The 12,556-nt window shown below is 39.2% G+C and overlaps 1 protein-coding gene across 9 annotated transcripts in view; it reads right to left on the bottom strand.

Moving 5' to 3' along the window:
* Nucleotides 1–981: 981 nt before the first annotated feature.
* Nucleotides 982–12,556, bottom strand: part of Plekha1 (pleckstrin homology domain containing A1) — a 50,357-nt gene continuing 38,782 nt past the window's right edge. For 4 of the 9 annotated variants that reach the window (XM_075972516.1, XM_075972518.1, XM_075972517.1 and 1 more), the window contains exons 8-12: nt 11,987–12,055; nt 8,714–8,778; nt 8,138–8,201; nt 5,851–5,940; nt 982–3,552 (exon numbers count right to left, since the gene is read on the bottom strand). In XM_075972516.1, the coding sequence (XP_075828631.1) occupies nt 3,238–3,552; nt 5,851–5,940; nt 8,138–8,201; nt 8,714–8,778; nt 11,987–12,055 (603 nt within the window). In that variant the 3' untranslated portion in view covers nt 982–3,237. Of the gene's footprint in view, nt 3,553–4,717; nt 4,789–5,850; nt 5,941–8,137; nt 8,202–8,713; nt 8,779–11,986; nt 12,056–12,556 lie in introns of all 9 variants that reach the window. The other 5 variants (XM_075972521.1, XM_075972523.1, XM_075972522.1 and 2 more) reach the window with 3 other exon arrangements.

Below are 12,556 nucleotides of genomic sequence, written 5' to 3'. Positions count from 1 at the left end.
TCCCAAAGCAATATATAATAAGGACAACTTTTTGTATTTCAAATAAGTGTACAGTTCAATATATTTTACATTAGTGGCCCATCCTTCACTCAATTGGTAAGTGTTTGAACTGTCTTTGGAAAGCAGGCACTGAGTTAGACTCTAGACATAGAGTTCGCCACAGCTGGTCAAAAGGAAAATTTGCAAAAAGCAGGGGTGAAGGTTCTTAGGTTTGTTTTGTTTGGGGTTTGACTGCATCTCCTCACATCTCAATCTCTCCCCACCACTCCCCACATGGCAGGCAACGTGTGGGGGGGGGGGGCGGGGGGGGGGGTCCTATGCCTTCTGCAATTAGTTTTGCCTCAGCTCAGACTGACAAATAATCAAGAGCCCTACGCAGCACAGATGATCCAAACATGCTTCATAGGTAATTTTTACATTTAATGTTGCTTTTGAGAATATGCTTGTTGTTTGTTTTTTAAGTAAAATAAGCAAGTTTTTTAAACACACAGATATTTTCTTCATAGGATTTCATATACAACTGTCTTCAAAATTCATGGATCTGTTGGGCCTGGTGGTATACACTTTTATAGCCCAGCATTCGGGAGGCAGAGCCAGGAGGATCTCTGTGATTTCAATGACAGCTTGGTCTACATAATGAGTTTCAGGCCAGTTAAGATGATATAGCAAGACTCTGTCTCAAAAAACAAAACACACAAAACAAATCCTAAGAATTCAAGAATGTGAATTTTCTTTTCTTTTTTTCCCTTTTGTTTTTTTGAGACAGTTTCTCTGTTGTATCCCTGGCTGTCCTGGACTTGCTCTGTAGACTAGGCCGGGCTCTGCCTCCTGTGTGCTGGGATTAAAGGTCACCACCACCTGATGTGAAATTTCTTATTTGTTCAAAGGTAAGCAAATTAACTAACCCAAAACAGTTCTTACCAGTTCTACTGACTTGTTCATATGAGACCTGAACCAAACAAAATGAGAATGAAGTGAAAATGAATTCTGAGCAGTTTATTCTCAAGTCATTACAGTGTTCAACCAATCGGACATACAAAGAGAGCAGGTGTAACAGTAAACATCAGGAGGCACATTCCTGTTCTGAAAGGAGATACAATATACACACAGGAAAAAATGCAGCAAACATTACGGTATTCAAAGTAACTGTTGACACTTCAGATGTGACATATTTACAAGAAGGTATGTTTTAAAATAATTAAATAATTTCCATTAGCTTACAAAAGAATTGAGATAAATATTAAGAAATTCTGACAACCACAAGAACATATTCCTATGCTTTTGAATAAGGGTAATTCTATAAAAAGTCCCAAAATAGAGCTAATATTTTGCCACCATGAAATATATCAAATTACCAATACCAAAATATGCTAAAATAAACGTGCACTGTGGAGGCTGTACCAAAGAAAACAGCGCCAGGCTCATCAATACTGCGAAGTATCTGTTCCTAGGTATGTTCCTAGGTATGTTCATGAAAAAGGAACTTCCCAAAGAGCCTGGATAATGAACACAGCAGCAGAAGGGTGGTGATTGCTTAAAAACCTCGTTGTCCTATGGTTTTCTAATGCAGTTGCAAAAAAGAAAACTACATAGAACTCTAACATATTAGCTTATGAATACAAAAGGTAAGTGGTATGTTCTTGTGCTGGACAACTAAATAACACATCTCGGCCCCTAGACCCCACACAGAAGCGATTTTCTCCTCCTCCTCCTCCAACAAGTAGTCTTAGAACATAAAAAGGCAAAACACTAACACCCATGTCACCAAAACAGACGTGTGTGGGACTGGGAATACTATAGAGCAGCAGCCTGGGGAAAGCAAACACTTAAGACTTTGCCACAAAACAGTACTTGCTCAAACCAGTCTATCACTCAACACCAGAAACTATGGGTTCTTTAGAGAGGTACTTCCATTTAGGGTATCCCCACGATTAAATGCATACTCCAATTTATTTCAAGACATAAATATTGCACAGATAGTAGAACACCAACATTCTGGTGTCCCTGACATAAAAAGCTATCTTATTTAACATATCAAACTATGCTATTGAAATTAATTTATTCAAACATTTAAAGCCAATCATGTAGGACTTGAAGCACATCCTAAATGAGATGAGAAGACACAGGCACTTGAATATAGGTTATTAATGATGAAAAAGTAGAGGCCACAACAATTTCATGACTGAGGGCATTTATAACTTCACATACGAACTGAGAGGTCTTTCACTAATCCAAATTCAAAAATAAGATTTACAAAAAAAAAAAATCAGCAAAAAAAAAAAAAATCAGCTGGATGTTGTGGTACATGCCTTTAATCCCAGCACTCAGGAGGATCTCTGTGAGTTTTAGGCCAGCCTGGTCTACAGAACAAGTTCCAGAACAGCAAGGACTACATAGAGAAACTGTCTTGGGAAAAAAAAATTAGATCTTCCCAAAATTTATGACAAAATAATTTTTACTGAAATAAAATACTGATAGGTGCAAATTCTAAGCTTTTCCAAACAAGTATCACACTGTGGAACACATGCCTATAATTTGGGAGGCAGCAAAGGCAGGAGGATCACCACAAGTTCCAGGACAGACATGGATACAAAGAAACCCTGTCTCAAAAAAAAAGTCCTCACAAAAAGAAAAAAACCTTAGCCATAGCTTAGCTCTAATCCCTCACCTTTGCTGCTCCACCCCCGTTCAACTCCTACCTGCACCAACAGTCTAATCAAATCTTCTATGCAAAATTTACCACTCACCTGATATCAAAAATGGTTAGAATTTCTATATAATCCACATTGCAATATAAATTTTGCAGCACCACAGACATCATGAGTTTAAGAATTTTTGTCTAGCAATGTCCCATTTGATAATGTTAACTGATAAGAATGTGTAAATGTTGAGTATTTCATAGGGAGTCATATTAGCATTTTAAATGACCAAATAATAAGAAATTTTAATGTTTTAAGTTGTTATTTAAAATTTCAAAGTCACTAGAAAAAAAAGTCACACACACATTTTTACCACCCAAACACATAAAGCTTCAGACAGTTGATATGGAGACAGCTTTTTTCCTTCCTTTCTTAAAGAAATTACATTGACTTGGCCACTCCCTAGATTCTCGGTTTGCCAGTTTATAGAGTACACCCAAGAGACAACATAATATATGCACTGAAACCATCCATTCTCTATCATCTTTGGCTAGAACCCTCATGAAAGGACACTGAGGGATGAGTGGGGCAGGCAACCCTACACATCACTGACTGGCAGGCTGGCATCATCTAAGTCCACTGGCTCACCATCTTTTCCCTGAGGGCCATTTTTATTCTGAGGTCTAAGCAGAGCTTGTTCAGTCACTTTGGAAGCTGATTCTCTTGAAGAGACAGTCTGGACCTTGAAGTTCCCTGGCTTGATCTTGGCAAGAGATTCGTAAAATCCTCGCTTCTCCATGGTATAGCTTGAGACCAGAGAGTGGCTGCGAGAGGCTGCGGAATGTGAGGTGCCTGCTGCTGCCCCGGCAGGGCGGACAGTGTATTTGGATTCTGAAGGGCAGCCGGAATGCTCCTGGAAAGAGGAATGGTGGTCAGACACAGCTAATCACTGACAGTGAAGTTAGTCATTCACTCAGTGTGAGACTTGATTCTCTGAAAAACAAACAACACACACACGCACACACACAAAGCAGAAGCATGAGCCATGCAGCGTAAATGTGCAAGTTCCTTCCCAAAGCAATGCATTTTAAGGGTGAGTTCAAAGCAATGATAGCCAACAACCAATTCTACTAAGAAACTGATTCTGTCACCAAAGCTGAATTTGTCCGCTTATGGCACTTTGAAGGCCTAGCTAGCCTAAAATGAAATACAGTGTTCCAACTGCAACTGAATTGTGTTGAAAGAAGAGTCTACCAGTATTTAGGAATAATGGGGGTTATCCCAAGTCTTTAAAAAAAAAAAAAAGACAAAACACAAAAATGAAAGGCTATAGATTAATCAAGAATCAAGACTTTTCAGACATGATTTTGTCTAGTAGTCTGATAACTTGGTTTTTTTTGCTTCTATTAATTTCACTTTAATTATGGCAGCTGATTTAATTGTTTATTTTGGTAAGTCACACATTCATATGGTTTAAGATTTTAAAAGTAAGAATGTGTACAACTGAATCACTTTTAAAACTGATGACGTAAGATCAGTCGTGAATACTGATTTTATTGTACTTCTAGTAACAAATCTGAAGACACTGGAGTGCTGGGCAGCTCCTGGAGTGCACTCTTTAGGATACTAGCTGCCTTGATAACAGCACCACAATCAGCAAACACTACAGGCTCCCATTATAAGGTAAACTTCATCAGAGCTATAAAATACCATGCAATTCTGGTGACAAAGTTTATCCAAGGTGGATGCGTGCAGAAGTTTGCCTGGATCAGAAAAAAGGCACATTTAAGTGTTGTATTAAAAAAAAATCTCAAAATACATAAAACATGGAAATCAAAACTCTTGCAGCAATTCAGTCAGTTAGTTACTGAAGCTCTGGAAGCTTCCATTAGTAGGGTTGCTTTTGTCTTTTTTTTACTATACATATTCAATCTGATGACTACAGTAAAATAGTTTGCGTTAGTGATGACAACTGCAAAAGGCAGTCCAGTTAACTCAACCTTCTATGATCAGTTGTAAGTAGGGAGCGTGTCCAGGCCCTCTACTAAGAAGGCACATTTGCATGAGAGCCCACATACGTGCTGCATTCACCAGCTCTTGATGTATACCTCTGTATACAAGGGTTCGACAGCCTTCTGGCCTGCCGCATCTGGAACACAGTGCAAAGCTAAGATTAGAGTTAACCTATATTGGGAGAGGAGGAAAAGAGAGAATTCTGCTGATAGTCACAGCTCAGTCCGATTTGCCCCACCACAAAGCACAGAACACAAACACCCTTCTCCAATTTTCCCTCTTCCCAACAGACATTGTTTTTGCAGAGAATCTCATACTTGATTGTTGAAAGAGTCACATAAAATGCAGGCAGTTACAAAACTAACACCCATGAAAGAGACTTCTTCAAGATTCCTACAGGAATACTAGTATAATGATAAATGGTTAAGAAATGGGAAAATGGTTTACTTTCTACTGACCTGTTATTATCACTACCAGGAAACTACTAAAAGACAGTATTACTACCAGGAAAAATAATGAAAGTACAGGATATCTAGGCTATGACACAGCACACCGGGACAGCTGGCAACAGTGCTACTTTTAAGATATAATTTCTCAAAAGGGTTTGCATTTTCAGAACAGAGATGAATGGTCAAAGTATTCCCGACAAACTATTCCTTAGGATTCACTTGAACAAGATGAACAACAAATGTTTCTCTTGCTATGTCTGAACAGATCATTAAGTTGTTCCAATGTAACTATCAAACTACAGCAAAAATAAACAAGCTTTTCTATCAACCTGCTAAAAATTTTAAATAACAACATGAAATAGAAAAAAAACTGAATGGGAACAAAAAAACTGTACTTAAGGCTCTAATTTGGTCAGTGGTATTCCAATACACTAAGGGGGAAAAATCTTAACTGAAAATTGGCAAGTAAGGGGAAATCAAGACATCACAAAACTGTTTTGCTAGAACTGGAAGACCAGAGGAAGAACGGCTCTATTCTTTAGCTGCCCAGCTGTGCACTAACACAATGTGCAGAAAGTTATGTACATGACACTACAAGGAAGCTCTGAATTAGGGTGCATTATTTTTGCAAGTCCAATTGGTATGAAAGTCAACATGCAAATAATCTCAACAAAATAGAAACCAAAGGATTAGGGGAGAGGAAGAAAACAACACCAAAGGATGCAGAGTCTCCCCAAGGAGAAACCTACAGAAGATGCTGATCTGCCAGGTCCCCGCTGTGCTACGATGGCGCCAGAGACTGCTTTAATCCAACTGTGCATTTCTTCAGGGCTATCAGCCTAAAGGAAATAAAAGGGATATCTCAGTGAAATTTCTCTCCAAATCACCTTCTATTTCCATATATTCCATGCCGTGGCAATAAAATGTCACCTGCAAACACATTCAAAGGCAATAATTTCTTTAAAAAGTTTTCAGGGCACTATTGTTAATTTTTAACTATTTACTTTTGTTTTGTTTTTCAAGATAGATTTCTCTCTGTAGCCTTGGATGTCATAAACTCTCTCGTTGTAGACAAGGCTGGCCTTGAACTCAAGAGATCCACCTGTTTCTGCCTCCCAACTGCTGGGATTAAAGGTATGTACCAACATGCCTGGCTTCAAAACTCTTTTCAAAAAGGTTCAGAGTGTGTGTGAGTGTGTGTGTGTGTGTGTGTGTAGTGGGGTTCAGTAAGCTCATGAATCATTGGTCCAGCTGTCCCCAGCTACAAGAGGGCATTGGACCCCACTGGAGTTGTAGTTTACAGGCTGTTGTGAGCCACCCAATGTGGATTCTAGGAACAAAACTTGGTCCTCTGGAAGAGCAGCAAATGCTCTTAACCTCTGAGCCATCTTTCCAACCCCTGAAAGCACTTTTTGTGTGAGAACGTGTTATTGGGAACAAACCAAGGCCCTCCCACATTCAAGGAAAACACTTGGCCACTGAGCCTTTATTTCAAAATTTGTGTTTTAGTTTTGACACAGCTCATACTAAATTGCTCAGGCTGGTCTTCACCTCATTCTTTATCAAAGTTGCCCTTGAACGTCCTGCTTCAGCCTTTTGAGAGTTTGGTTACAGGCATATGCCACCAAACCCGGATCTAGAAGCACTGTTTTTAACCCAGGTTTTTCTGAGCAAGGTACTATATGGAGACATATGACAGCCACTGCATGTTTTAAACCCAGACACGTAAAATGGTCAATAATGAATGTTTTTGAAAAGGAAATAAGAGGAAATAACAAAGAAAGTTCCTATTTTGCTGTCAAATGCTACAGTCTGAACTTGCTACATGTATATGCTTAAATTTTAAAAGTCATTCTTGCACCATTTTACATATTAATTTTAGAAACAATTTTTTTTTTTTTTAGACAGGGTTTCCCAGTCATTCCTGGAACTTGCTCTGTAGCCCATGCTGGCCTTGAACTCATAGAGATATACCCGCCTCTGCCTCCTAAGTGCCAGGATTAAAAGCATATACCACCACACCTGGCTATAGTCCCTTTTCTTGATAAAGACTGGCTAGTCTAAATCTAAATATTCTAAGATCAGAATGCTCAGGGTGGCATGGCCACAGCACAGGCTTTCACTCAGTGCAAGTAGGAGCATCATGATCAAAATCAATGTGACAAGACAGAAAGACTGTTCTGGTGGTTAAATCTGACCTAGAACAGCCTAAAAAATCAGAAATTTAGGTCAAACTTTAAATACAGAAGTTCCCATCATCATACTTTCACAGTAAATGTATGAAAACTCTGTAAATAAATGTGTAGTCACAAAAGATCAGAACTTGAGAAACAGTCACACATGGAGTGAGTGTAGTGTAATTCTAAAATGTTTGCATAGATGGCTTTTTGTTTGTCTGATTGATTTTTGAGACAGGAGCTCACTACACAGCCCTGGCTGGCCACAGATTCACCAGGATCCACAGGCCTCTGCCTCCTAAATGCCTTGAACTGTGATTAAAGGCAAGAGCCACCAGACTTAGTTATTGCCAAATAACTTTTAATGACACAGGAAAAACGACAAAATAGGAAAACAAGCAAGATTTTATACATTTACTATATGGCCTTGCTTGCTGTAAGAATCAGTGCTTAGATGTTGAAGTATGTGTATTTTATAATATCATTTTCTTAACTTTTCTGCAATAAGCAATGAGCCAAAACAAATGCTCTTTCCAATAATTTCATTTATATACTTGAGGCTTTTAAAGTTAAAAAAATATTAAAAACACAGAAAGAAAATACACTTGAAGGCACACTGCTAAAATATAAACAAAACAGCACTTCCTTTCTTCCAAATATGACTTTGATCGATATCACTAATTCATAACACAATAACCCCCATTTCTAAATATATACCCCACCACCAACCACCACCTGACATCTTTCAATAAGCTGGTAAATTACACTTGTCAAAACAAACAAGATTTATCTATATTTATTTCACCTATGAATGTTATTAACTGCTTGTAAGACAATCTATAATCTCCAAGTGTCTTACCTGCACATAAAAAGTTCGAGACGTCGTTACAATTTCAAACAGGTTGTCCCTCATCATTATGTCACTGTTATGAAAAACAATCATCCAGTTGCATGAAAATCAGTTTTGACAGTTTCTCCTTCAGCTGTTTACTCGATACCAAATACGTGTCATTAAATGTTTAGAGAGAAAACACTAACTTAACAAAGCCATATTATCTTTTCTCAGTTTTGATTACAATTCATTTAGAGAAGAATCATAAAGCAACTTTAGAGTCTAAGTGCTTACAGTTTATTCAATTCAGCATGGTACAGCTGGTGCAGCTCCTTGTGACAACCTGTTCTCTGCACCTTTGAAAGACTAAAATTGATTTCTCATTTTTCCTTTGCATTAATGAGCTACTTCTGAAATGTCATTTATAAATGAGTAATTTGTAGTTCTCAAATAAAAGATCGCAATACCTTACAGTTTAAAAAACAAAACTGCAGCATATCTCAAGCAGTTTAAAATTCTCACAGTGAGAAGCATAAGCTGTAAGTTGAACCAGGGGAGGCGTTGGTCTTCAAACTGCCGTGCCAGCGCCAGGCAGTCCCTTACCTTTGCTTACACTCTTGGACTTTATGAACTTCTTTAAGTGGTATTACCCGCAGAGGTTCCTTTTCCTGGCAAAAAAGCAAAGAGACACAGGACATTTCAAGTCAATCTCAGACACAACTGCACTTCTGAAACCCGCAGCAACAGGACAGCTCTATGGCCTTACACACACAGCTGTTTCAGTCTCTGGTCTCAATGACAGTTGCTAAGCAGCAGACTTGGTCATGGTGGACCATGAGGACCAGTAAGTGCTCTATTTCCTCTTTTGGAATGCCATCTTGACATCAACAGCACCGTGCAGCAAGCCTAGCTTTGCTATAAGCCTGTGCACATGTGTCTGAATACACACTTAGGGAGCACCTGCAGGTAAGGTAAAGACATGGTGTATCTATACTACTGGGTACTTGCATTTAACTTCTAAAACAGAGTTTCCATGATCATGGCACAGTTATGAAGCTCGGACCTCGGCATCTTTGCAGTATGACCACAATCCACAGGCCACATTCTGATCTTACAAGTTATCCCATGGGTGTCCGTCATGGCAGAAGACAAGCTGACATATTTTCTGTCCAAGATTCAGAGTCTATGGCAGACTTGCTTCACTGTCCCTTCTCTTCGTCTCCTTTACTTCAGAGCAGTTACTTCTTTGGTCTTCTGTGATCTTGCAGAGCTGTAAATCGCCCACTTATTTCACAGACTGTGTCCCAGTCTGGGTCTGTCTGATGTTTATTCATTCTGATGCGTAGGCCACATGCTTCTAGAAGGAAACCACAGCACTGACTACTTCTCAGCCATCCCTACCAGGAGGTGCACGGTGTGGACTTGACCAACTGCTGGTACATGACTCATATTGGTCACCACTGAGACATTTGGAGCCTACGCAGTACTCGATTTTCCAACATAATTTCCCCACCAGTTTTACCAAATATTGAGGATTCTTACCTGAAATCATTAATGACATAACTGCCTGCCAAATGGTGATTTTTTTCTAATATCACTCACATACATATCAACCTGGAATTTAAAGAAACACTATTTTCTCTGGGAAGATCTGTGATCTTTCTCAGCCACAGCCTCGTGATTAATGAGCACTATCAGTGCAGTGAACACCTGTATTTCCCTGATCCTGAGCGACACTGAATACTGTTACACAGTAGTGCTAAGGCTCTAACCCCAAGGCCTTGGATACACTGGGTATACATGCTACCATTTAGCTCCACACTCAGCTCAATTTCTTTCTAAATGAGTCGTTTGTATTTTCTGTTTCTTTCCATACCAGATATTTTCCCTCAATTTTCTGTCTCTCTCTGAACCATGAGACAACCACAACTTTACAAAAAGACTAAGAACATGGCCACTTCAGGCTGAGCTGCTGCTCTAGTCTGCTACCTAAGTCCTCACGTTATGGGCATCGCAGTCAGCAAGTGGACTCCACTTTGTCTTACAAGGTAAGAATGCTCACTCGCTGTCTCTCTTTTCCTTTAGGATGAAGAGTTCTCGCTCCTGTAGAATGAGGACTGTAGAATCCTGCAGATCACAACAGTTACTTTATTTTGTAGATTGTCCCCTCCCTCGGATGTGGCTACTGTCACCTGGTGACTAAACTCAGACTATACACCTTCAACAGGAGCAGCACAAAACTGATGCTGTGTTTTTTTCAGGCTATCCCGTCAGGTGATAAGTGGTTTCAACATCTTCACCACCAATGAAGTTCACTGAACCTGGTTGTCTGATGGAAGTGGTGTCTGCCAGCCTTCACTGTACAGCTGCTCTCTTCCCTCTGGGCTCAGTATTTCACAGACTGATCTCTCTCCTATTTAGGCATCTTGTCCTTCACTGTAATTACATGAACTCAGTCACCACCCAATCATTGAGTCATATGGATATATGGGCTGTCATATATTATAATCGTTATGTATTCTGATACTCTCACTGTCCATAATCTGGTGAGGGGATTGTTTGTAAAGTAGTTTCTGGGTGATTATCATTTTCTCAGCATGTCCTTGCTTTCTGACATAAGATATTCCAGGCTCATCTTGCATTTATTTCTCTTGCCCAGGTATAGAATCTGCTATTTCTCCATGGAGTCCAGGATTCTTTCAGGGGGAAGGTACACTCATATGCACTCACATGAGGATATAATACTTGTCTGGGACTATATTTGTTGAGTTATAGCAAGAATCCATGATTTTATACCAAGAACCTTGGTTTCTAGGTTTTATTATCCTTCATGTATTTCCTCATTTTATCAACGAGTACTGCATGACCATTCCCATCTCTGTCACTACCCACGTCCTGTGCATTCCGTCCTCTCTGCCTCCTCAGCACATGTGGGCTGACTGTCTACGCCAGCTTATACAGACGGCTTCTGCCATTCTACCCCACAACAGTTTCCTAAAAGAACTGACACTTAAGACAAATCTTAAAATATTCCTAATATAGCAGCTACTGTCCATGAACAGCTATAAATTTAAATTACTGAAATGAAGTAAAATTAGTTTTAATTTTAAAATGAAATAAATTCAGCTCCTTATACACTGTTTATCACCAGCACTCAAAAGTCACATGTATCCTGCACAGAACAACATAGGTAGGGAACATATCTCAGGACAGAAAGTCACATGTATCCTGCACAGAACAACACAGGTATGGAACATATCTCAGGACAGAAAGTTCAACTGGACAGTGTTGTTTTAATGCCTTCATTCAAATACAGCAAGGAGTATACAACAGTCCCACACTTTTGAAGAAGAGGCAGAGAATTTCATTAATTTATGCAATAATCTACTGAAAGATTTAGGCTACATGACTTCTTAAATAGTACATTACTCAAATAGAGGGAGGAAGGCTCAATCTTTGATTCTGCCTTTAAAACACGACAAAAATATCTCAAATGAAACAACCTAAGAGCTGATCTGAAACAGGCAAAGAAAGGGATAAGAAAAAGGACAGGGAAGGCAGACATGCAGAGGGCTGAATGCTTCTTTTAGAGGATTCCTTTTACCACCTCTTCCAATCCTCTGACAGAGATTTACATCTAGGGGGCTGACAATTTTAGATCCATCAAAATGTAATGTTTCCTTGAAGATATGGCAGTTTTATTTAAAACACGTTAAAGAAAAATGTGACTAACCAAATGCATTACAACCAAGCAGACTGAAATACAGATGCCCTCAGAACCAGAACATTTGAAAATCAAAACAGCATACAAGCATACACTCACTACAGTGTAACTTGCCAAGCATTTGAAAGCATATTTATGAAGTAACTACATACCAGTTCAGATTTGAAGTAGCCTATTGTATTTTCATCCAATTGAAAATATCTTCTTTTCCAGTTCTTCATCTACCAGAGAAGACACAGACATAGGCTTCAAAGAATGTCCAATGTTAATCACCCCTAATCGTACCAGTAAGAACCCACAATCAGAAACACTAAGCACACAGAAACAACAGACTTCCCCCAAGGGAGGTGATAATTGGCACCTCTTCCTGCTAAACAGCCCCTGAATGACGGTCTCAGCCTTGGGCAGCTCACTCTCAAGAGTTTATGAATGACTCTGGCATTTCAAATTTTTTTAAAAATGTATTTCTTTTTATTATATGTGCATTGGTGTTTTTGCTGGCATGTATGTGTGAGGATGCCAGATCCCCTGGAACTGGAGTTATAGACAGTTGTGAGCTCCCATGTGGGTGCTGAGAACTGAGCTCAGGTTCTCTGGAAGAGTAGTAAGTGTTCTTAACTGCTGAGCCAACTTTCCAGCCCCTCAGATTTTCAAAATATTTATTTATTTTATATGTATGAGTACTCTATCTGCATGTATAACTTTATGCCGAAGAGGGCATC

Source organism: Microtus pennsylvanicus, chromosome 5 (assembly GCF_037038515.1).
Source record: "Microtus pennsylvanicus isolate mMicPen1 chromosome 5, mMicPen1.hap1, whole genome shotgun sequence".
Lineage (NCBI taxonomy): Eukaryota > Metazoa > Chordata > Mammalia > Rodentia > Cricetidae > Microtus > Microtus pennsylvanicus.
This window is presented reverse-complemented; position numbering and strand designations above follow the sequence as displayed.